This window comes from Podarcis filfolensis (assembly GCF_964270895.1).
Source record: "Podarcis filfolensis genome assembly, chromosome: 13".
In the NCBI taxonomy this organism is placed as follows: domain Eukaryota; kingdom Metazoa; phylum Chordata; class Lepidosauria; order Squamata; family Lacertidae; genus Podarcis; species Podarcis filfolensis.
Window position 1 is genome coordinate 23,883,945 of NC_139615.1, and position 25,612 is coordinate 23,909,556.

The 25,612-nt window shown below is 42.2% G+C and overlaps 3 protein-coding genes across 3 annotated transcripts; all 3 read right to left on the minus strand.

Moving 5' to 3' along the window:
- Positions 1–723: 723 nt before the first annotated feature.
- Positions 724–1,689, minus strand: LOC310748586 (olfactory receptor 4D1-like; the record flags this gene model as incomplete). Its single annotated transcript, XM_083584438.1, has 1 exon — positions 724–1,689. One exon carries the CDS (start codon positions 1,687–1,689, stop codon positions 724–726), a length of 966 nt encoding a protein of 321 aa, XP_083440564.1.
- Positions 1,690–10,121: 8,432 nt separating this feature from the next.
- On the minus strand, positions 10,122–11,069 carry LOC310748587 (olfactory receptor 4D1-like; the record flags this gene model as incomplete). The annotated part of the gene is made up of 1 exon (XM_083584439.1): positions 10,122–11,069. One exon carries the CDS (start codon positions 11,067–11,069, stop codon positions 10,122–10,124), a length of 948 nt encoding a protein of 315 aa, XP_083440565.1.
- Positions 11,070–15,081: 4,012 nt separating this feature from the next.
- On the minus strand, positions 15,082–16,038 carry LOC310746657 (olfactory receptor 6M1-like; the record flags this gene model as incomplete). The annotated part of the gene is made up of 1 exon (XM_083580637.1): positions 15,082–16,038. The coding sequence occupies one exon, from the start codon at positions 16,036–16,038 to the stop codon at positions 15,082–15,084; it is 957 nt and encodes a 318-aa protein (XP_083436763.1).
- Between the last annotated feature and the right edge of the window lie 9,574 nt (positions 16,039–25,612).

Here is a 25,612-nt window from a genome sequence, read left to right on the forward strand (position 1 = left end):
AATTAAAGACCTGGTTCGTCTAATCAATATAGGACTGCCATATGTTCAGAATTTCTTGTACATAGCCAGGATTCAAACATTGAAAATATTGTCAGGGCAGAATTTTGGTAAAGCAGCTAAAATGTCTGGGAAGACTCAGGCATATGGCAGCCCATATAGGGAGTGGGTTTTTGGATGATTTTCCTTTAAAAGCCAAGATTTTGCAATGGGAACCCTAAATTAATAGCACACCAGATCATCTAATGCACACCACCCAATTATTCAGTATGGAGTAGGTGAAAAACAACAAAACCCACAAACAAGGTGGATCAGCAAAAAAATTCCTACTTGGTCCCAAAGCAACCAGCAAGTCACATTGATAGCTCAGACAGGCAGGTGCTGCTGCAAAGAGAAGAGGGAGAGGTGTGGATGCCCAGCTCTTAAACAGGGATGTCTGCCCCAGCCCCAAGCATAAAACATATGAGTGATGCAGGAGCATCACACAGGCTGTAGCAGCCTGGACAGGCTGCCAATATGGCTTACTGCCCATAGGTGGAATACGCAGTAGAACAGGCCTTTAAGGGCAGGGAGAGAGAGAGAGAGAGAGAGAGAGAGAGAGAGAGAGAGAGCGCATTCCTGGGGGTGATTGAAGTCATCTTCACATGCATTGGAATAGAAAGCAAAATAAATTTTAAAAATGTAGTATATACTTTTAGAAAAACATCAACAAAAGGTGCTTAAGTTCTATGTCTCTCTTTCATGAACACACAGTGATGGTTTTGTCCTTTCAGAAAGCAGAAAATTTCTTGTGAGCTTTCTAATTGTGTTTTTCATCTCAGTATTACGCAGAGTAAATATCATTGAGTTCAGCATTGGTGTTAAAAGGCTGTAGAGGACTGAGGCAACCTTGTCTCCTGGAAATACCTTGAAAGGTCGGTCATAAACAAACATTCCTGGAACAAAGTTTAAGCTCATGACCATGATTTGTGCCGCACAGGTGGAAAGAGCTTTGTTCTTCCCTTCTGTGACATGTGCTCTAATCTTCACCAAGATGACAGTGTATGACACAAGCAAGATGAAGAAGATCAACGTGAGGAGCAGTCCACTGTTGCAAACCATCAGCAACTCTGGGATATACGTATCAGCACATGCCAGTTTGATGAGCTGTGGAATGTCACAGAAGAAATTATCCAGGATGTTGGATTGGCAGAAAGGCAGCTGAATGAGAATTCCAATCTGGACAATGGAGTGAGCAAAGCCACCCAACCATGACCCAGCTACCAAACCTATGCAAACTTCTCTGTTCATTATAACTAAATATCGCAGTGGCTTGTAGATGGCTATGTACCGGTCGACTGCCTTCGCCACAAGTAAGAAGACCACAGCACCCCCAGTTAAATGGATGAAGAAGATCTGTGCAATGCACCAATTGTAAGAAATGGTATTTGTATGGAAGAATAGGTCCCACGACATTTTCAGTGATGTGACTGATGACTCACTGATGTCTATGACAGCCAGGTTGGCTAATAGAAAATACATGGGTGTGTGAAGGTTGGGTGTTCTGATAACGCTGATTATAATGGTGAGGTTTCCAATCCATGTTGTGCTGTAGACAGTGAGGAAAAGGAAGAAGAGAACAGACTGTACTCTTGGATTCTGAGAAAGCCCCAGGAGGATAAATTCTGTCACTGCTGTGCTGTTGTTTTCCATGTGAGTATCCTGTTGAATGATGTAAAAAAGAAGGGTTTTTTTTTGCAATGATCACTAAGGGGCAATAAAAATCATGCCGCCAAATATTGTCCAAAGCAACTTATCAAGTACACCTGCCAGAAAATGTTACATATTAGAAGCTCTTCCTGATTCTAATGATAATATAGGTCATATAATACACTGGGTAACTTAGGTGGACAAAATGTAAGTCCATGTGAATTCAACCATACCTTTATATTGGTAGTATTTATGATCACTGTTATGTTTCAAAATTGGGCTTCTGTTAGATCATGTCATCAGATAACCAATAGTTTCCTATTGTGGCTTGAAGGTTAGAGGCACAGATCATGTTATATTCTAAAGACCAAAACACTAACTATAATATCATAATATTTTACCATTCCTTTAGTACTGAAAATATTGCTAACTCTGCCATGAGTAGAGCTACTACGACTGTTGCTTCTACTCCTAATAGGATGACAACTCTTGGCACTCTTGTTACTGTATTTCTTTTGAACACTCTTATAAACAGGATTCTGTACTCATAGGTTTTTCTTCCATGTTGTTGTTGTTGTTATAATATCTGTAACAATGTTTATATATGTAAGGGAGCTGTACGTCGTATCAGTTCTGTGTCTGATAGAACATATGGTTAGTTGGCCGACACATATTCCATTATGTAGCTATTATATTGTTTACATTTTGGGGAATTGTAAAGATAATGGAAACATGAGTTTAAACTACATTCCCTATGTTGGTCTTCCTCATCTCCATCAAATATTTTTAATATGCTGCCTAATATGCTAAAATGATAATATGCTGCAAAGTGTATTCATATGAATACACTAACCTATATTTCTATATAGCAAGTTTAATCTTCAAATAATAAACAAAAATATTGTTGATTTTTTTTTCCCTCAGGGGCACAGTTTTAGACCAGAATATTTAATTTTCTACAACTATATTTCAGAACCAACCATAATTTCAATATGCTCTTGATACCACAACATTCCCATTAGCAGAGCATTTTCTGATTACAAGTAGAAAAGACCAAGCTGATACAGGAATACTTCCATTTTCTTTCTAGAAGCACAGATTCTTTCATTTGGCGGACACCTCTTCAAAGCACACTATTCAGTGCATATAGCCAGTCAAACCATTCACCACCAACTTTTAAGATAATCAGGATCAGGCATCCAGAAACTGAAAAAGATCCAAGTCCAATTTATTTTGTTCTTCTTTCCAGAAGCAGATGGGTCCCAGTTGCTAGAATGCACAACATATTACTCTGAGATCTTTAAAGTTATTGTCTTTGGTGACCAGGTGGAGAATAGCTCTACAATATCCTGAATAGGGAACTGGGGCTCATTGTCTCTGAATAACAAATGAGAAAATGGATTTTGTGCATCTTGGTGGTGTTGGCTATGACCTTCCCTCCTTGAAAAGGAAGCTTGCTGCAAACTGAGAATGTAATTCAATGGAATTGAATTCCTCAATATATGTCCTATAAATCATCTTTATCTTCAACATACCTTTAAATGTCATTAGACAACTTATGTAGTAGTAAAAGCCAGGAAATGTGGACTAGTTCTTTGGAAGTGGGAACTTCCCAAAAAAACCTCGTGTCACTTTTCATCCAAGCACCTCATGATTCTTCAAGAAGTACGCTAGGATCAGAAGTTACAAAAAAGTGTTCTGTTCTTGATTCTCTATAATTTCATAGTCCCAGCTTTAATAAATGAAACTTTCAGTATGTCAGAGGGAGTGAAGTTAAGTAGGCTTCTCCTAATACAGAAATCACTAACACCTCTGGACATCCTGTGATACCTAAAACAAAAAACCATCACCATCAACCTCAACAACAAAACTATTGATTGAACTATGTGCCTAAAGCTACTTAGTACAGCCAAGGTAAGAATAATGCAAAATAATTCCCCAAAAGGCTTGTCTGTGAATCCAGCTGGATTCTTATTAATCAAATAAACAATGGAAGACTCCAGCCACTGCACTCAAGCTTTATCAGACTTCGGAGAATAATGGTATCTGCACTGTGAATTGGGAACAAAACCACAAAGGGGATCATTAAAGATTTTCAAAGCTACAATCAGCTAAATATTGGCACAGACATTGCAACAGATATTGTTTCTTTCCTTTTCCTTCTTTTTTGTGAGCAAGACATACACATACAATTTAACTTACAAGTAATACATAGCTACAGTATTTCTGTGTTATATACTTATGGTACCTTGGTCCACGTTTATTAGTTGTTTCTGTTTAAGAAGGTATATTTTCAATTTGTTACCTGCTCTGCTCTAAAATATGGATATTTTAGTGGGGATTTTTATTATTTGACTTTCATTTGTGATATTTTAGGGTATTTTGAACCACGTAGAGATTTTAATAGAAATACAAAGTGGCATATAATTTACCTAAATAATTTTTTTTAAAAAAATACAGCGAAGCCAGTATGGAAAAGAAGTTTAACAGTTAGAGAACCAATCAGAATGTTTGGACTATGACCTGGAAGATGCATATTCAAATCCATACCCATATATGTGGATAACTGGAGGAACTTGGGTCAATCAATATCAGCCTAAACCATCTTACAGGGGCAGTGTGAACAGTATATATTTAAAGCCCATTATTTCCATGAAATAATCTTGTGAACTGTAGTTTACTCCTCACAGAGCTACATTTTCAAAACCCTTATCAAACTATACTTCACAGGATTATTTCAAGGAAATAATTTGCTTTAAATATTCTTGTGAGAATAGGTGCAAGGAGGAGAACCATGTTTACACTTTTTAGAGGGAAAGGGTATGTGTGTGTGCAGTACACAGAAAGTACATAGCTTTGTTGAAAGCCATTTTGTCTTTGTTCAAAATTCTTCAGATCCCTGTTCCATGCTGTCAGGGAATCAGGAGCAGGAGCACTGGGAAGAGAGGATTTGGAGAGCAAAGGGGAAGAATCCGAGGGCAGCGTAGGGGAGTATGACAGTGGCCCGAGAGATTCCATGAGCTTCTCCAGCGAATCAGAAGATTCCCAGAAGGGGGCGCCGATGGTCAGGGCAAGGGGGGTCCCAGGAGGGACGCACCAGAAACAAGGAGCCAGAGGGGAACCCCAAAGCAGCAGTGGAGGATCGGGACCAGTTTCCCCACCAGAGCGTAGTGGGGGGGAAGAGTCACATGTGTCAGGGGCAGTGTCTCCTCCAGAGAGGGAGTCAGGGCTGACCACGCCTCCATCGGAGAGTGGGGGAACGGAAGGGAGGTCAGTTGCAGCTAGCCCCCCCGAAGGGGGAAGCAGTGACAGCAGCAGTGAAACGGTCAGGAGGAAAGCTGCTGGCTGGGCGCGTGCGCCAAGTTCAAATGTGCAGGCGCGCGGAACAGCAGGAGACCCGGATGGGGAACCAGCTCCTAAAGCCCGCCGGAGGGAGGGAGAAGGCTATGGGGAATCAGCGGGAGAAGAGGCTAGAAAGGGCGGAACCCCAGCGGGCAGGCGGACCCAGAGGAGGAAGGAGCAGCGGAGAAGGTGGAGCAAGGCTAGAATCTTAAATTGGTGTCAAGGGGGAGGAGACTCAGACGGAGCATCAGCGGTCTGACAGTTGAGACGTAGAGCTGCGTGCTGCGGCTCTGGAAGTGAAACTGAACTTCAATAAAGACTTTTATACTTAACAACGAAGCAGCGTTGGTCCTTTGTGAGCTGGGACCTAGGGTAGCTCTGACAGTATGCTCCGTCTCAGTAAAAACCTCGCAGCGTGAGTTGGTGCAGCGAGGGGCAAGACTTGGTGTTTTGCGAGCTCACGAAGATAGGCAAAGATGACTACAGAGAGCCAGGTGAAAGAACTGCAAGAAGCAGTCACGACGCTTTACGCAGAAGTAGCAGCATCCAGGAAAAGAGAAGAAGAAGCAGTAGCGCTCTGCCGGGATCTGCAGGCCAGGTGGGACCGTTGGGGGAAAGAGGGGCTGCCAGGACCCAAACCGGAGGGAGTTGGCCTCGGGAAGAGGGGGGGCAGCCTAGTAGCCCACTTTGATGGGAACCTGCAGCAATACCCTAACTTCAGAGCTGACGTGGTTTACGCGCTCAATTTGCTTCGGAAAGACTTTAGAGATGAGGAAGAGAAAGTGGGCTTCATAATCACTCATTTGCATGGGGAAGCAAAAGCGTGGCTGCGGAATTTGTGGCGCGAAAAAGACCCCGCCCTCAAAGATTCCGATGCATTTATCAAAGCTATGGACGCTTGCTTTAAATCTATGGTAGATGTAGATGTTGCTCGGAGGGAAATGCATGGACTACAGCAAGGGAAAGCGACGGTGAGGCAATATCACTCACGCTTTTTTGCCTTACTGAACGTGCTGGGCTGGGAGAAGGACTCTATTGCTGTCAGAGACCTGTTCTGGGAGGGGCTAAGTGGAGAGGTGAAAGATGAGCTGGCAAGAGGGGAACGACCACAAAGTACCCAAGAAGTTGCCCAAAGAGCGTTGGCGATTGGTGTGCGCCTGGAAGGACGCCCTTGGAGCATGGAGGAAGGATGTAAGGCAAGCACCCCAGCCAGGACAACCCCTTTCTTTCCCAGAGAGGCGGGGCGGGCGCTGTCCATGCCTCCTTTGGGAAGGGGAGAAGAGCCGATGGAGATTGGTGGTGCCAGGGCTCAGACTGCCAGCAGAGCCCAAACACCGGGAGCAGTCAAGGCGAAGGCTCCTAGAGGGACCAGGAAGTGCTACATCTGCGACAGTGCTCAGCACATGGCCAAAGAGTGTCCCCAGAGGCTCCAGAAGCACACTGCAGCCTCAGCAACAGTAAAGGGAACAGGTCAGCAGCCAAAACAGCTGCAGGGGGAAGAAGAAGCCTGGTTGGAAACAGAGCCACTGGGGCCCAACCAGGCAAGTCAGTGAAGCAGTCCCCAGAGATTTTACAGCCCACAGACCCCCTCCCACCCAAACCAGTGGTGCAACTCACCGCATCGCTCCAGTTGCCCAATGGGCACACCCTGCAAGTACCAATAACCATTGACTCTGGGAGCAACGCAGACTTTATAGGAGTGGACTTTATCAAGCAACATCGCATAGCACTCATGCCAGCCACGATGCCCCTAAACGTCGTCACGGTCGATGGCAGGAAGCTACTGGGAGGAGAGGTGGTACAGCAAACACCACCGATGGTGATGCAAATTGGAAACCACCGCGAAGTCATCAGCTTCAACGTCACCCACCTGTCAGACACGCCCATAGTGTTGGGTATGAGTTGGCTGGATAGGCACAGCCCGGCATTAGCATGGTACCAGCGGCAATTGACCTTCTGCTCCTCCTACTGCGCAGAACACTGCATCCAGACCCGCCAGGAGGAGGAGGGGCAAGAGGATGAACCGCAGTTACACCTAGGCATGGTGCAAGCGGTACCCAACAAGTACAAGGAGTTTTTGGAGGTCTTCTGCAAGAGGGAAGCGGATAACCTGCCTCCCCACAGGCCTTACGACTGCAAGATTGACCTCCTGCCGGGAGCGACGCTGCCAACTGGGAAACTGTATTCCATGTCTGAAGACGAACTGCAAGAACTCAGGGAGTTCATAGATCACAACTTGAAGCGGGGGTTCATCCAAGAATCTAAAGCAGTGGGGGGCAGTCCCGTGTTTTTCGTGAAGAAGAAGGACACGCCCCAACGCAGGCTCATAGTTGATTATAGGATCATAAATTCCAAAACAAAGCCCGCAGCATTCCCCATGCCCAAGATTGACGACCTGCTCGCGACGGTGAGGAAGGGACGGATCTTCACCAAGTTGGATCTACGAGGGGCGTACAACCTTATACGCATGCGGGAGGGCGATGAGTGGAAGACAGCCATGTTTACACCTTTAGGCACCTATGAATATCGCGTAATGCCTTTTGGTCTGCAAAATGGCTCCCATACCTTCCAAGCTTTCATGCATCACGTGTTAGCAGGACTCCTCTACAAGAAGTGCGTCTGCTTCCTGGACGACATCCTGGTCTTCTCGGAATCGCAGGAGGCTCACGAGAGGGACGTCAAGGAGGTCCTGCAGAGGCTACGGGAGCACAGACTTTACGCCAAATTAGAGAAGTGCCAGTTCGACATGACGGAGGTGGATTTCCTGGGCTACAAGCTGTCCGACAAGGGACTCGCCATGGACAGCACCAAGGTCCGCGCGGTGTTGGACTGGAAGAGCCCGCGCAATTGGAAGGAGGTCCAGAAGTTCGTCGGCTTCGCCAACTTTTATCGCAAGTTCATCAAAGGGTTCGCGAAGGAGACGGCGGCCATCACGGACACTCTCAGCTCCAAGAAGAAGAAGTTCACCTGGACGGACCAGGCGGAGCAGTCCTTTCGGAGACTCAAGCGTCTCTTCGCGTCTGAAGAACAGCTGCTACATGTAAACCCCAGCAGACCAATGAGGGTTGAGACGGACGCCTCGGACAGAGCGGTGGGGGCCGTCCTGTTGCAGCAAGATCCGCAAGGGGAATGGAGGCCGTGCGCATTCTACTCCAGGAAACTCAGCAAGGCGGAACAGAACTACACCATCTGGGACAGGGAGTTGCTGGCCATTCATGCAGCTTTCAAGGCGTGGCGGCACTTCCTCGTTGGAGCCAGGCACACAGTGCAAGTCCGCACGGACCATAAGAACCTGGAGTACTGGCGCACGGCGCGGTTCCTGAACCAGAGACACATTCGCTGGGCGGAGTTCTTTGCGGATTTCGATTTCCGGATAGAATACATCCCGGGAGACAACAACGTCATGGCGGATGCACTATCCAGGAAGCCGCAGTATCTCGAGGAAGCGGCGCCGGTGGCGGCCAAGCACATTTTCGCACCGAAAGCGTGGGTGTGCGCTTCAGCTGCCGTGGACCTGGACACGGTGCGTCGAGCGCTGCAGACGGATTCGTTCGCACAATCCAAGATGGAGGAGGTGCGAAAAGGCACAGCGAAGGACGACGAGTTCCAGATACGAGACGGACTGCTCATCCGCAGAGGGGCTCTCTACGTGCCCGGAGACGACCTCCGCGCGAAAGTCTTGCAGCAGCTACATGACGCGCCCAGCGCTGGGCACTTCGGCAAGGACAAGACGGCGGAATTAGTAACCAGAGACTTTTGGTGGCCCAAGGTGAGGGGAGAAGTCGCGGATTACGTCTCCAGGTGTGACACCTGCCAAAGGGCCAAGCCAGTACACAGGAAGCCGGCGGGTCTACTAGACGGAAGTGAAACTGAACTTCAATAAAGACTTTTATACTTAACAACGAAGCAGCGTTGGTCCTTTGTGAGCTGGGACCTAGGGTAGCTCTGACACATGCTAACACGAGGTCCTACACTTGATTCAAAAAAATTGCTTTAGGTAAAACTCAGTGGCAACTTAGGAATGCATGAACTCACCACATTAAGTCATTAAGTCATTTCATACACGTGTCACTGTTTCATGATTGCTGGTGAATGGGACAAAGAGAGGCCAAGAGTGGGGTAAATCAAGGCAACAACTTTATCAGTTGTTTTTATATTATGTGTTGGCATGGCATACAGGCAGGGATCCTGGCATCTGCTGCTGGCTGATGCCTCTCACACACCCTAGCCTGTCGACTCAGAACTCAAAGAGGAAGGGAGTGGGCCACATTGCAAAGGCTATGCTTGACGGGGCCCAACCCATGACGTTGGTGTGAGGCAACCATTCTCAGCCGCCCTGAGTTGAATCAGAGACTGTACATGACTCCACCCAAGACCCCTTATCAGGGTTCCTTTATTTGGCTATGGATTATGGCCCATACTTCTCCCATGCCAAAAATTAAAAGTTGTGACACAGTGTTACTTCAAACCATTTTTTTAATTACAAAGCTGTATATGTTGTTATAAAGAATATACTAAAAACAAAGCAAAAAATAATAATATGCAGATACCAACGTCCAAAATTGGACTTAGACACAGATTTGAGGGAGGGCAAAGAATGTATATAACATGCTGTTGAAATGTGTACAAGAATAAGATGTAATTTTAATCTCACATGTAGATAGTCTATCCCCAAAGACTACCTTCCTTTCTGCACCTCTGTCAAAAAGTCACCCACTGTGACAAAGTGTGGGTTCTTGCCAAAAACAACTTGTCTTGAAATTATTCAGATATTTCCTCTGAGGAGGAAAATATATAGCCATAATGCATGTTTACTTCAGGTAAAATTGAGTGGCAAATCTAAGATTACCCATTCTCAGTGAATTTTCAAACTGGATCACTATAACACTATAACACCATATAACTATAATACTATAACATCTTCAACAGTCCCTGTAAAACCGAGACTATTTTGGGCACTGCAATATCCCCCTCCCTCCAAAAAGCACTTTTTGGGCCTATGTTCAAAAAAAGTGTATCTTTTGGGGCCACAATGGGTTATTTGACTTTTGTGGGTTAGGGTTCTGAGAACAGCAGTCTCTATGAGAAAGATGTCATTTTGATCCAGTTGTTTTGAATAACATATTATTCCCAACCAATTTTCTAATGCTGTTTTTCATTTCTGTGTTCCTCAGAGTGAAGATTATTGGATTTAGCACTGGAGTGATTGCAGTGTACAAGACCGAGGTTATTTTGTCCACTGGAGATACCCAGAAAGGGCGGTCATAAATGAACATTGCTGGAACAAAATGTAAGCTCATTACTATGACCTGTGCAGAACATGTAGAAAGGGCTTTGTGCTTCCCTTCTGTGACATGCATTCTAATCTTCACCAAAATCATAGTATATGATACAAGTAAGAGAAAAAAGATCAGTGTGAGAAGCAGTCCACTGTTACAAACCATCAGTATCTCTGTAATGTATGTGTCTGTGCAAGCCAGTTTGATTACTTGCGGAACATCACAGTAAAAGTTGTCCAAAATGTTGGGCCCACAGAATGGTAACTGAAGTACCAGTGCTACCTGGACAATAGAGTGAGCAAAGCCACCCAACCATGTTCCAATAACCAAGCCTATGCAAGCTCCTTGGTTCATAATAAGTAAATATCGCAATGGTTTATAGATAGCTATATACCTGTCAACAGCCATAACAACTAGGAAGAATACCACAGCACCTCCAGTGCAATGGAAGAAGAACATTTGGGCGATGCACCAGTTGTAGGAGATGGAATTTGTATGAGAGATGAGGTCCCACAGCATTTTGAGTGCAGTTACTGTGCAATCACTGATGTCTATCACAGCCAGGTTGCATAAAAAAAAGTACATAGGTGTGTGGAGGTGGGGTGTGTAAATCACTGTAATTATAATGGTGAGGTTCCCAAGCCAGGTTATGATGTACATGGTGAGAAAGATAAAGAAGAGAATGGACTGAACCTTTGCACTCTGAGAGAAACCCAAGAGAATGAATTCTGTCACTGTTGTATTATACTTCTTCAGAGCCATTTGGTGTCCTTACAATATAGCTGCAAAGGAAGTTATCATAGTGAGAGCATTCACTTTTTCAGTAATAACAAAAATATTTGGAAAAAGAAAGTTTCTTTATGTCCATGATTTATTTCTATCAAATATTCATTGTGAATGGGAAATTCAGTGTTAGTTACAGCAGTGGAAAAAAAGGCCTTCCAGTATTATTTAAAGCACTGGCATCTATGAAGTGGGCCTGGACCCACTACAGTGGTACCTTGGTTCTTGAGCTTAATCCGTTGCAGGAGTCTGTTCGTCTCCTGAAACCATTCAGAAACCAAGGCATGGGTTCCACCTGGCTGCTGGAGCTTCCTGCGCTCAAGCAAAAGCCGCGTCGGATGTTCAGCTTCTGAAAAACATTCACAAACTGGAACACTTACTTCCGGGTTTGCGGTGTTCAGAAGCCGATTTGTTCGGCAACTAAGCTGTTTGGGAACCAAGGTTCCACTATACTGGGCTACAGCTGGACCTAAGGTAGGTTGCATCAGCAGCAGCACTACAACCATATTGATATATAACAAAAAAGATGTAGATCCCCAAATACATGAAATAAAGTTGGATCTTGGCTCTTAAAATGTTGAAGAATGCCATTTTCAAGAGCACCAGTAATTGCCCAAAATCTAGGCCAGCCCAATAATTTTTTTTTGCCTGTGGTGAAGGACAAGATGATCAACATTCCAGTATCACAAGCCAAACATTGAATCTAATTTCATATCCGGTTATGGGCTGTGGTCATCACCACACCTCAGGACAGTACACTAGTTTAGAAAGCACAGGGCAGGTTTGAATTTACTTCAACCACTCACTACCACTCCCTGCCCCTCAGCATATGCCACATAAGATAGCTATCTCATTCTACCTAAAGGTAGTTCTAGCCCTTTCCAGAATCCACCTTTGTGTGTGTAAGTAGTTCCTCAATATTGATAGACTATATTAGGCAAGTTGTTGTGATACTATTACTTGGGCTACTTGAAGGAGCAGGGGCCACAGGACATTTAGAGAAGCAGTACTATGTTCCAGGAAAGGAGAAGATCCTGCATTGACACACTTGATGATGGAAACTACAGAGATACATATTTGGAAGAAACCTGAGAAACCTAATACTAGCTCTATTCTTATGCCATCATTTAATTTAGCGGTCCAGTCCACAAATCCTTACTCCAGACTTTCACAACCTGGTGTTCTACCAACGTTGGATTCCCACTTCCATCAGCCCAGCATGTCCGATGGTTAGAGACTTAAGAGTCCATCAACATCTAGAGAACACCAAGTTGGGCTAATACACAGAGAGCAGTGCATGACAAAATTTGGTTTGCTCATCTTAATGCAAACTGTGAGGGGTGATTCAGTTTTCTCTGGGATTCAAAACATGAGAAATACAGAATCACCCCTAGCTTGTATCTCAAGCTCAGGATTAGAGGTCCTGTGGCCCTCCAGATATTGATGGAGTCCAGTTCTCATCAACTTCAGCTTGCCTGACTATTTGTCAGGGATGGTACAGCTACAGACCAACAACAGCTGTTCTGGAAAGCACAGGTTCCCCATCCTTGCCATAGATTACAATTTCCAATTGACAAAGTGAGGTTCAGATGATTTTCTAATTAGCAAAAAGGAGATGTTCTGCTGTCTTACCTGTTTCAGCTACTTCACATAAGATTTAGAAGCGGCTTCACAGTGGGTGAGTTTAAAATCCACCTCTATCATGGTTCCAACAAATTATCTCTCTTGTTATGACTTCAGATTGTTTGCTTCGGTTCACCATATTTCTTTAGCAGCTTTAGAGACCATACCAGTATAAAACCTTTTTACTTCAGTTTCCATTGTGCATTTTCTTGACAAATGTGTGAGAAGCAGGAAGAGAAAGCAAACTTTTGAAGACAAAAATCTTATGGATAGAAATCATTAGCTGAGAGTTACATTTTGGAATGCAATTTTCATTCAACTGTATAGTGAAGCAGCATTTCGTAAACAAGGCCAAGCTGAAAACTCTCTAAGTTTCCAATGCAGGAGAAGAGAGATGAACTGATAAACATTTGTTTGCAGAAAATTTTGAATTCTGCTATATTGTTGTATGCACCACCAATCTCTGAGTGGTGCAAGATTCAGGGGTTCTGGGTGCTTACCTACATTTTGGCTTCACTGGAATGAGGGACAGTGGAGACTGTGGTGTTTTTATGATATATGGTTGTTTTTACATATATATGCAACCTGAGCCTATGATGTAGCATTAACACCCCAGTATGGTATTGCTTCTCCCATAGCCACAGCCTTGGATTCCAGCAGAAATCAGGCGTGGCTCTGTCCCTGAGCTGCCTAGCCTGCAGCCTCCTGCTTCTAGCTTCTAGCTCTCTCGCACCTTAACTCTGGTTTTTGTCTTTGTAACTACCAGATAGTCGAGGGAGGGTGCCTTCTGGTGAGAGCCACTTCCTTTGTTACCTTAACAACCCATACTCAGGCACGATTACCAAGAATCATGTCTGGCTGTTCCAGCAGTGGGATCCTGGTTGGATCCAGGAATTAGAAGAGACTCAGCCATACAGCCTATCCACTCCACCCCCCAAAAAAAGAACCACCTCACAACAATATTCTTCTCAAAGGCAGCTTTGAAAGTGAACAAGGCACACAACTGAGAGCTTCCAGCGTCCTATCTAGGTCCCCATTTCCTAGATCAATGATGCAATACACTCATTCTCTATTCATTTGTTCCAGTGTTCATCCATCACAGTTTTGCAAAGTAATCTACAATCCTTCCTGACACAATGGAGTTATCAGAGGCTGCCTTCAGTGTATAGAGAGATAACAAATAGCTGTTTTCAAATGGCATTATGGGGGTAGAGAAACATTCAATGAGCACATTGTGGTCTTCTTATTCTCTTACCTTTTTAGAGAGCAGCACTGAGCTTCCCCAAATACCCAAGTTATTGCTTTCAGGATTTTTGCCTTGGACCTCAAGGGATTTCATTAACAAGTGCATATAGTTTTAAAGGTCCCCTCTCCCATTGTATTTTATGATAATTCTCAGGTGTGCTGATATGAACTTCCTGTGAGAATGTGCAGAGCCACACACTTGCACCTCAATGAGTTTTGACAGAATATAATGCTCTTCTAAAATTAGGGATACTTCTTTGGCAGCTCCACACCTATACAGAATATATCAGTGCCACAATTTAATTTATTGGTTCAGTCCACAAATCATTACATCTTTCCTTCATTACCACTGACACCCTTCTTGTTGGTTACCCACTCCAGTAAGCTCTAGCCAGCATGTCCAATGGACAGAGAGTTGGAGCCCATCAACATATACAAGGATACTGAGTTGGGAAAATAAGACTATACCCACAAAACCGTGCAAAATACAATTTTGTTTGCTCAACTGAGAGGAAGTTATGTCTGTTGTTTCCCTCTGCAGGAGCTTTGTTATGGGTTTAAATAAGGAGGTCCAAGTTCACCCCAGGTTTTGTTCCTGTCTCTTGATTTGGCCTTGAGGTTGCAAAAGATCACGATACTTTAAGGCTTTTACTTTTATTTAAAACACTTATAATTAGCACCAAAATGAAGAGCTGGTGTATAACTCTAGTAAATAAAAAAGACTTAGATTAAAATATGCCCCCCAACCCTCCCCTTTAAATCACAAAAGACATGGGTCAGTCAAATTTAGCCACTTTAATACCATTGAAGCAGAGGAGTAAAAGCACCTATTTATTTATTCCTTTTTTGAACAAAAATATTCACTTTCACTTCTTCCAGGTTACACACAGAGTGGGAAGGCGCACATACATGGTAATAACTACATTTTATCTTTGCAACAACCTTCAGAAGTAGGCAAGAGTAATAGAAATTAAGGAACCCAAGTTAGTTCTCTGTCTAGGTGGAGATTTGAATCTGGTCTTCATGGCCTATGTCCAACATACTACAAGCTGTCTTATACTGACTCTCTCCCATTTAAATAAAAGAATCCTAAAACTCCAATTGATGGAATATCCTGTAACATTCATTTCTTAAGAAACATTATGATTTTACTGAATGAAAGTTTCAGGCAATCCTTCACCTTCTCATTCCTGAGACAATATATGAAAGGGTTTAGCATGGGTGTCACTATTGTGTTCAGTACTGTGCCTATTTTGTTGAAATCCAGAACGTTCCCTTTGGTCGGACGGACATAAATGACTATTGAGCTCCCATAATACAATGATACCACAGTGATATGAGAAACACAGGTTGAGAAAGCTTTCTTTCGACCTTGTGTTGATGGTATCTTCAATACAGCAACAATAATATAAATATAGGACACAACTGTTATAAGAAGTGAACCCAGAAGCAATATGCAAGATGTCCCAAAATCAACCTTTTCAGCCAATGATGTGTCAGCACAGACAAGCTTGAGCAAGGGGGCACTGTCACAGAAGAAGTGGTTGACTATATTTGGACCACAGAATGGAAGGCCAGCTGTTACAATGCTGGGAACTAGAATAATCAGAAAGCCACCAATCCATGATCCCAAAAGGAGCTGGAAACAGGCATTTCTGTTCATGATGGATGCATAGCGCAATGGGTAGCATATTGCAACGTAGCGATCAAATGACATTACAGCCAGAATGAAGAATTCAGTTGAGCCCATGAGGAAATAGAAGAATGACTGAGTAAGGCAGCCTACAAAGGAGATGGTCTTCTTCCCCGTGATAAAATTTATTAGCATTTTAGGCATGACAGCTGATGTGATTATGAGTTCCAGGAATGAAAGGTTAATCAAGAAAATATACATAGGCAATTGAAGCTGGTGATTGGCCAGGACTAGTGCAATTAATGTAACATTACCGGTAATGGTCAATGCATATATAATCAGGAAGGTAATGAAGATCAGAATCTCAACAGAGTGGATTGTCTCAAATCCCAAAAGGATGAATTCAGTCACAATAGTCTTATTATATTTCTCCATATTTTCATGCATTCTATTCTATAGGAAACAATATATTAGGAAAAGAAAGGAAAAGAAAGAAACAGAGTTGTTCACTAGGCATGTGCAGCAACCACAAGATTCACTCTTAATCCATATTTATAGCATTTGGAAGCAGCCTGATTGGTGCTGCATCCAAAACAGTTGTTCTGATTTTGTGTTCTGCTTTGATTTGTTATTTGGAACAAAATCTTATATGAAATATGAAGCTCTGTTTTGCTCTCATTGAGTATAATGGAAAATCTCCCACCAGGAATCAGCCCCTACCCTCTCTTCAACATCCCTTCCCCATTTGATTTCTGGGTGTTTTCTCAGTCAGCTTCTTTGTATCTCAGAAGAGAAATGAAGTTGTCATTATTGAATGTCGAATCAGGAACTCAATGCCAAATTTGATGAAACAACCAAATTTTTTGAACCAATGTCCTTCTCATGTCCTTATGAGGGGGTCAGCTGATATATTTCTGAAACCAATTCTTAACTGTTGATGGATGATCTTGTACATTGGATCTGTAGCAGGTGGATTTCTTGGAAATTACAAAATTAAGGAAACATTTTTTTAAAAAATCATGTTTTATTTATAATGCATTTCTAACTCAAGAACAGAAAGTTTTCTTATGTTTCAAATTGATGATTTGGGTCATCAAAGAGATACATGTGTTAGTTAAAGGGTATGAGAAAACCCAGGGGGTAATTTTAGATTCTGGATGTAGTGCTGTTATGAGGTCCTCATTAAATTATCAGGAATGTTACTTCAGTTGTGAAACACCCTATTAATATTATTTTCTCTTCCCTCTCCCTACAACATTCTGCTTAATTCCTGATGAGTTATTGAATGGAGCAATACAGCCAGGACCAGTGGAGTCTAAAACTCCACTTGCCAAAGAAATAGTATTTATGTACTAAATGTTTTACAACCCAGACCTAAACATGTATACAAAAGCTATGTTGCCCCAGCCTCATGGTTAAAGTGGCAGTGGTGGTGGTGGGGGAATAATTCAGTTCATGTTCAAAGCAAATGTACCTAATTCACATTTCCAAAACTATATGAAAACTGAAACACAGCCATCCTTGATAATTCACATGTTTTTGAATTTCACAGTGCAGTTAATCAGTCAAGTACCATTAGCAAAAAAAGAAGTATTTACTAAGGTAAATAGTGCATGAAAATGCCTATATTAGTGAAAATAGCATTAAATACATTATAAAAGAAGCATATTGAGCAAAGTTTCACATAAAATTGTTTATATTAGGAGAAATGGACACTAAAGTGGTGATAAAATTTCATGAGATCTTTTTAAATAGAAACTGATGCGGAAACATGGAGAACTGAGAAAGTGAGGGAAACCAAAATTGGTCTATGAAACTGCATTTGGGCAGAGCTTGTGTATCCAATCTCAGGCTCCTCTTTTCTAACATAGCAATTATCAGCCTACCCCTAATAACTCCACATAAATCTCTAAAAGTCATCTGATGGTACAGAAAGAGATCATATTCCCATAGCAGGATTTATGATGCTTACCTTTACAAATCCCAGCAGGAAAAAAGTGGAGGGACAAACAGTGAGAGTCTTATTTTTGGATATTCCAAATATGTCCCTGCAGAAGTTCTAACAGAAGGAGAATATCAGATTAATGGAACCAAATGCTCCCTATACCCAATAATTTGGAAACTTCTCTGTATTTATCATCAAGTTTTCTTTAAGTGTGTGTGTGTGTGTGTGTGTGTGTGTGTGTGTGTGTGTGTGTTACTGATATTCAGTGTGTTAATTATTTCAGAAGTTATACTACTATTTAATGATTCAAGCCAAATTAATGCTAATGATGATGATAAAAATGTATACCACAATGCCTGCTTGTTTCTATTCAACTTCATCCATAGAAAGACAACATTGGCCCATATTTCAAGATACTCTGAGTCTGCAAAGAGGATGAAAAGATAGCACGTTTCCTTATATTATCACTGACAAATCCAAAGTATTAATTATTCCATCTTCTAAAATCATGCAATGAACCTCTGGGAAGCAATTAAAAAACTGCTATCCAGAGATTAAGAATTTCATATTCTTTTTTTAAAGTATAAAATGTACAATTATTATGGATTGAATCAAGATTAAGGGCTCTTCCACTCGACCTGTGCCTAGAATTATGGGTCTGAGTAGTTTCCCCCTTGCTCCACAAAAAACCCATTATTTAGTTCTAAACTGGAGCAACCCTCAATCTGGAGAAACTCCAAAATGCTGTTTGCTCTGCTTGAGCACTAAGAAGTGGTTTTCCCCAGGTGTCTGCCCCAGTCAGCAGTCTAGCTGCTGCATTAAGCACCAGCTGGAGCTTCCAGAACAAGCCCATGGGCAACCTCACACAAAGTGCAATATAAATTTGCAAATACATCACATGGGTTTCATTAACTATAATGTGAACAGATAAATATACCAGTAGGGGACTGAATTTTTGAAACTGAAAGTTCAGACCTGAATATTAGAAGAGGTTGATAGGTTGGCTGGAATGAGAGTTTCAAATCAATACCCTTGTATTGCACTTCAAGGGGGAAAGCAAATTTTTGTAAACCAAGCCAGTGTGGTTGCCATTTTCCGCTCTATTCCAAGGAGATGTTTGAAAATATATTATGATCATCCCAATGAAAATGATGGCAATCTGCCCAATGGAAATAAGGTTTGACTCCGACAACATTGAAATTTGACTTTTGTCTCAAACAGTAGCCAATCTCTGATTTTTTGTGTGATGTGATATCAGTCCTGCAATGAACAGAAAGTCAACTAATAAGAGGTTACACTTAGGATTAATAACTCTTTTTTTCAATTAGGACCTTTCTTGTGTTCAGATCAGATCTTAGAACAATGATGTAGCATTTTGGAAGAAATATGCAAAGGAAGAGGCCAGTGTTGGAGGCCAAGATGGCAAAAACTTCCACAGCCACTATGTATTTCCCCTTGGTGCTCAGGTAACCCGGAACGAAGGAGATCCAAACACTGCAAAACACCAGCATGCTGAAAGTGATGAACTTGGCTTCATTGAATGTATCTGGCAGTTTCCTGGCCAGGAAGGCTACTGTGAAGCTGATCATGGCCAGAAAGCCCAAGTAGCCCAAGACACAGTAGAACATGGTGATGGAACCTTCATTACATTCCAATATAATATGTCCAGCCTGTGAGTGCATGTCAGCTTTGGGGAAGGGAGGAGAAGTTAACAGCCACACAATGCAAATACCCACTTGAATGAGTGAGCAGAAAAAAACAATGGAGGTGGCTACTTTCTGCCCTAGCCATTTCCTCATGCTGTTGCCTGGCTTTGTGGCCAGGAAGGCCAGGACCACCATGATGGTTTTTGCCAACACACAAGAAACTACAACAGAGAAAATGATGCCAAATGCTGTTTGCCGGAGCAAGCAGCCCAGCTTCCCAGGCTTGCCAATGAAGAGAAGGGAAGAAAGGTAGCAAAGCAAGATGGAGGCAAGCAGAACACAGGTGAGGTTCCGGTTGTTGGCTTTGACAATAGGGGTAGTCCAGTTTTTTAGGAAAATGTGCATTACCAAAACTGTTAATGCAGCAAAAAAGATAGCAAGGACAACCAAGACAATGCCCAAGGGCTCGTGATAGGCAAGGAAGCTCAGAACCTTTTGAATACATTTGTTTTTGTTCCTATTTGGATATTGATCTTCTGGGCATTTTAGACAATGAACTGCATCTGAAAGGGACCAAGAAGGTGTCAGTAGGTGTTCCAATTGTTATACCTTTATTAGTTTGCATAAAGTTGAAGGTGTATCAGTTTAATGCTAGATAATGACTCCCCGTTTCACAACTAACTGAAAGAAGATGCTTCCAGTCCAAGTTGTACAAACTTTGGCTAGTGGTAAGTCCACAAAACATATTAAAATTTTATTCTGAATATCCATGGATAGGATAGAACTTTTAGTCACTAGTGGGCATAAGTGTACCTAAATATGTGTGGTCAATTTCTTTGAAGATATTTCCCTTTTGTGTACATATTTAATTGCACTCAGCTCATGTAATTATAGAATTCAGTTTATAGTACTGTAGAGACAGAAAGAACCATCATCTAGCCCAACCCCTGCAATGCAGGAATCTCAGCTAAAGCATCCATGACAGATGACCAACCAATCTCTGCATAAAAACATCCAAGGAACGAGAGTCCACCACCTCCCAAGAGAGTTCATTCCACTGTCAGACAGCTTGTTTAGCTGGAATCTCTTTTCGTGTAACTCGAAGACATTGGTTTGGGTACTACCCTCTGGGAAAGGAGAAAACAACCTTGCTGCTGCTTCCATGTTACAGCCCTTTAGATATTTGAAGTTGGCTATTGTATCTCCTCTCAGTCTGTATATCACCTACCTGTCTCATTAGAAAACATGTCTTCTGGGCATGGATTACAGCCATAACAACAACTTGGTTTGCCTTCTTGAACCATCCTTTGCTGTCCATGGTGACAGCTCTCAACACACCTAGAACTTGGTGGTAACTAATGATTAGAAAACAGATATTATGTCACATCCAAATTTTCATACAAATACAGCTATATTTCTATTCTACCTGATAACCCGAGAACTTCTTGCTCTAATCAGCTGAATAATTATTTAAAGTCAATGACAATACATTTTCAGGGGAAATATCAGTGGGGATGGACAAACCACCAATGGCTCAGGGATTTATATGATGATTGAAGAGTAATTTCAGGAGGATGGGCAAATTTTGGGGTTTCTTGCAGTCTCAACTACAATAGAGTGTTTGTGTACAGTCATGTTTTCACACTGCACTTGACTCTGAGAGCAACAGGACATCATCATTCCCGTTGCTCTATTTAAGGCACACAGAAGAAAGAAGCCCAGCACACTCATGGCTCCTATGAGCAAGTGGGTAGAAACAAATAATCATAATAAAAGTACAAGGCAAGTGAAGAAGCTCGTGGACTAGCTCATAAAGGGACTCGTGGGTCTGCAGATTTATAGGATTCATGATCTGTTTTGGTTCATGAAACACCCAGATTGAATCAGCTGAATCCACTTTGAAATCCAAGTTCTGTGGGTTTCTGCTCTGTCCCTACTTCCAAGAACATTAATCTTACCTCTAAAATCCATGGGCAACAGTGCTGCAGCATCTGGACAGTAACATATATTTATTCAGTTGTGACTATAAGCTGCTAAGTATTTTCCTACCTGTTTAAGTCTGTCGTTCCACACAACATCTATTCCAGTGAGGGTGAACTCATGGTTTGGGGAAATACTTGCAAACTTGGGTTTAATGGCAGAGAAATTGGGGTAAATGATCCAGTTGATGATATCATAGCCAGCCGAAACTTCTCCATTTTCAATCAATACTTCATGCCCTGCACCATTGTTAAAATGGATGTTTTTCAGTATGGAATTCAGCTGAATTGGAAGAAAATAGAAGAAACAAATTCTGAAATTGTCCATTATTTATTTTGCAATTCTGTCTTGGGAGCAAGTCTCATTGAACTCAACAGGACTTATATCTGCATAGACAGATAGAACATATTGAAAGAGCAACCAGAACCCTGCAGGATTTATGACTTAGATCAACAGCTGTTGCACAAAGGCATCAAGCCTGCAGGGTGCTGCTTCAAGGAAGTGGTATCAGGCAGGAAGGAAAGTCAGGGCTCCTACCTTCTCTTGAGAAGATTCAGCCAGTGGTCAGGTAGGTTTTGGCTTTTCCACTGGTTTTTCCACTTATTCCCTCCATCCCTCCCTCCCTCTCTTTCTTTCTTTCTTTTGATACTCTATCCCCCCCCCCCTCCGACAGCCCTAGATCTTTCTGGCCCATCCAACCTAATCTACAGTGGTTTGTGGCTTTCACAAACCAACTCAACCAGTGCCTCCAAATACGACACAATTTGGCTCAGGGATCAGCTAAATCCAATGCATAGCAGGAATAAATCTTCATTCCTTTATGCCAGAATAGTTCTGTTCCCTTTTCAGGAAATGGCATCTTAAGAAAGCCAGTGTGGTGTAGTGTTTAAGAGCAGTAGACTCATAATCTGGTGAACCGGGTTCGAGTCCCTGCTCCTCCACATGCAGCTGCTGGGTGATCTTGGGCTAGTCACACTTCTCTGAAGTCTCTCAGCCTCACTCACCTCACAGAATGTTTATTGTGGGGGAGGAACGTAAAGGAGATTGATAGCCGCTTTGAGACTCCTTAGGATAGTGGTAGGGAGCCTAGGACTTGCCAATCAGAAGGTCAGTGATTCGAATCCCCATGACGGGGTGAGCTCCCGTTGCTCGGTCCCTGCTACTGCCAGCCTAGCAGTTTGAAAGCACGTCAAAGTGCAAGTAGATAAATAGGTACCGCTCTGGCGGGAAGGTAAACGGTGTTTCCGTGCGCTGCTCTGGTTCGCCAGAAGCGGCTTAGTCATGCTGGCCACATGACCCAGAAGCTGTACACCGGCTCCCTTGGCCAATAAAGCGAGATGAGTGCCGCAACCCCACAGTCGGTCACGACTGGACCTAATGGTCAGGGGTCCCTTTACCTTTACCTTTATAGGGTAGTGATAAAGCAGGATACCAAATCCAAACTCCTCCTCCTCCTCCTCCTCTTCTTCCTCAAAGTCTACTGTCCACATGAATACAGCATAGCAGACTTCCCTAATTCTCTTATAAACTCACCAGCATACAAAACATTGACGTATTTGTTTATTTGTATTTGGTTCTCTAAGTAAACAGTTTTCCTCATTAGATATCCTGTCAAGCTCATAGACTTTATTATGGCAATGTATTTACCTGCCATGATGGAATATTCAGCTGTTCAATTCTGTCTCTTCTTTGTCTTGACTCATGGATGGCATGTAAAGCATGGGCTACAGCATAGACAGCATTGTAGATACCATAGGTCTCACCAGTCATATCCATTTCAAATGTATACTCAGACAGATATTCCAGTTTCTCTTTGCCTGTGCACATATTGCTTTGTGAACAACGTGAAAAGCTGTCTTCATAAAAATAACAAACGAAAGCAGTTGACCAGAAATCCATGAAAAAGCGAATCACTGGCTTATCAGACATAAAGCTTCCGAGAAACTCATGGAAACCTGGCACAGGCTTTTTGTGGACTGAAAAAGAAAAGGCACCATTGTACGTTTCTGGAGGTGTTACAAATAAACCAATATGCTGTCTGAAATCCCACCGAGCAGTTATGATCCAAACTTTCCCAGGATTGATCTTCCAATTTTGTCCCATGAGGTTTTGTAATCCACTCATCGAATTATAGTCTCCACTGACTATTACCACATTTATCTCACTTAAGAAAAGTTCTGTATATAACTTTGACATATAGTTGCGATAAGTTTCATGCCACACATATTTTGATTCTCCTACTTTATACTGGCGGGCAACACAAATGCCATACTGCAGAAGCAGAGATGTCAGGATCTGACCAAAGCTTTCTCCATCATCATCATTTGAAACAATGAGCCCAACCCATGTCCATCTGAAATGCAAAAGTAGCTGAGTAATTCCAATGGGTTGAAGAGTTTCTCTTGGTGACATTCGATACAAAAATGGGAAATTTGCTGTACCTCTAAGTGTAGACTCATACGCACCATAGTTAAACTGATGGAGAAAAAACAGTGCTGATGAGAGCAAAGAAATAGCACATGTCTGAGCTGTTGTTGGGAGCTCCTAGAATCTAATTATACTATTAACTTTCAATATATGAAATACATAATTTCCTCCCACTGCATAACTAATGTTAGCAAGTAATTTTGGCATAATACTTCCCAGCCAGCATAATCATGAAGTGGTGCAAACTTAAATTTCTGCAAAAATATATATTAAAAAGTTTCAATGCTTTAAACAAAATGAATGGATTAAGTGTGGAATCCCACACATATTCACTGGGGAGTTAGCCCCTTGAATTCAATAAGACTTGTTTTTATAAAGATATGGGTTTGCATTTCAGGATCGAGGGTGGGTGGGTAATTTCAACTTTCTCCTCCCAAACCAAGACAAAGTGTATAGCCTTAATTTATTTTAATTACATGTTGTGATAGGTCAGTCAGTAGAGCATGAGACTCTTATTCTATGTTTAATATATTAAATTTCCATGTTCTGAGATTACAGAGGTGAATTCAATTAGCTCAGTAGATAACCAAGAAGAAATGGGTGCCACACAAAGAAAAATACACACATACCTGTGGAATCTTGAAGACACTTGACACTGTTGCCACCTCGTAGGCATTTTTTGCATTGAGACCAGCAATGACAGCAAACACATCCTCATTCATATATTTCCTATTAGGTCCATTCTTTTGCACATTTTCTTGTTGTGTGAATAGTAGGTCCAGCATGATATCATATGTCATCTTTTCATCATAAAGGTTGTCATACATATGGGAACCCAGAGTAATATTGGGCAAAAGCTTTGGGTTCTTATTGATCTCATGAACAGCAAACAACAAACCGAGAGCATGCTGATAATTACTCAGTACTGAACTACAATGAGATTGACAGAAAGTCAAGCTTACTTTTATCAAATATATGTTTCCTGCACATTCATTTCTGGATTGAGAAAGAGAGGTGAAATGCCTCAGGGAAATATGAACTAGGAAATAAAAAAGCGGCCTCTGACAGTACAAGAAGATCTGTGACATAAATTGTGAGTCAACCAGCATTGGTTAACTTATATCATATGTCTGTGAATTCAAAAGATGTACCACTGCCCATCAAACATCAGTGGTTTGAAATTGGTCAGAATGGGTAGACTCCAGAAGTAATATAAATCCCACCTTCCTCCTGATCTCAGAAAAAGAGACATTAAAGAAAATTTTCAAAATCTAACTGATTAAAATTAAACATTGCTTAACCCAACTCTATTGAAATAACTGACATTTTAGATTTTCTAATTTAGGGCATTTCCAGACTGTCGCTATATCAGATGAGATTCAATAACATCCTGGCAAAATAAACCTGAGCAATTGGAGTTAATTTGGAGCTTTTGCAATCCAGATCTACTTCACCAAAAGATCAGACTTTTTGTGATAAGTGAAGTGAATGTGAAAATGTACTGAAAAGTGTAGGATAACATCTCTTTGCCTCAAACAAATAAATGTGAATGTATGGATTCTCAAGATGAACAAATCATGAATATTCATTAAACAGGGGCTTCCGGAAGCCACTCTGGCCTGGATCTCGCCCCCCCTCCCCCAGCATTTAAGGCATTGAGTTAAAGATAGCAGAATTCACTTCTGTTGAGATACACTTCCTGCTAATAAGCTACAAAGAACTTACGTATATATTTCATGACTTCTACGAGGAGGTTCATTCCAGTTTCTCTCAGGATACTGGGGATATACCAAAGAGAATATCCCACCAATTATGGCTTCTCCTGGTTGATACAAATTGTCTTGGACACTAATAGTATTACTAGGCTTCCATTTGGTATCCTTGGACACAAGAGAAGGGAGCAGCAGCAGCAAAAATAACAGGATGAGTAACCACCTGATTGAAAACCCATCTCTCTCTATCCCAAAGCTGCAAACTGGCATTCTTCACAAGACTCCCAACTATAATTTTTCTAAGACTTACC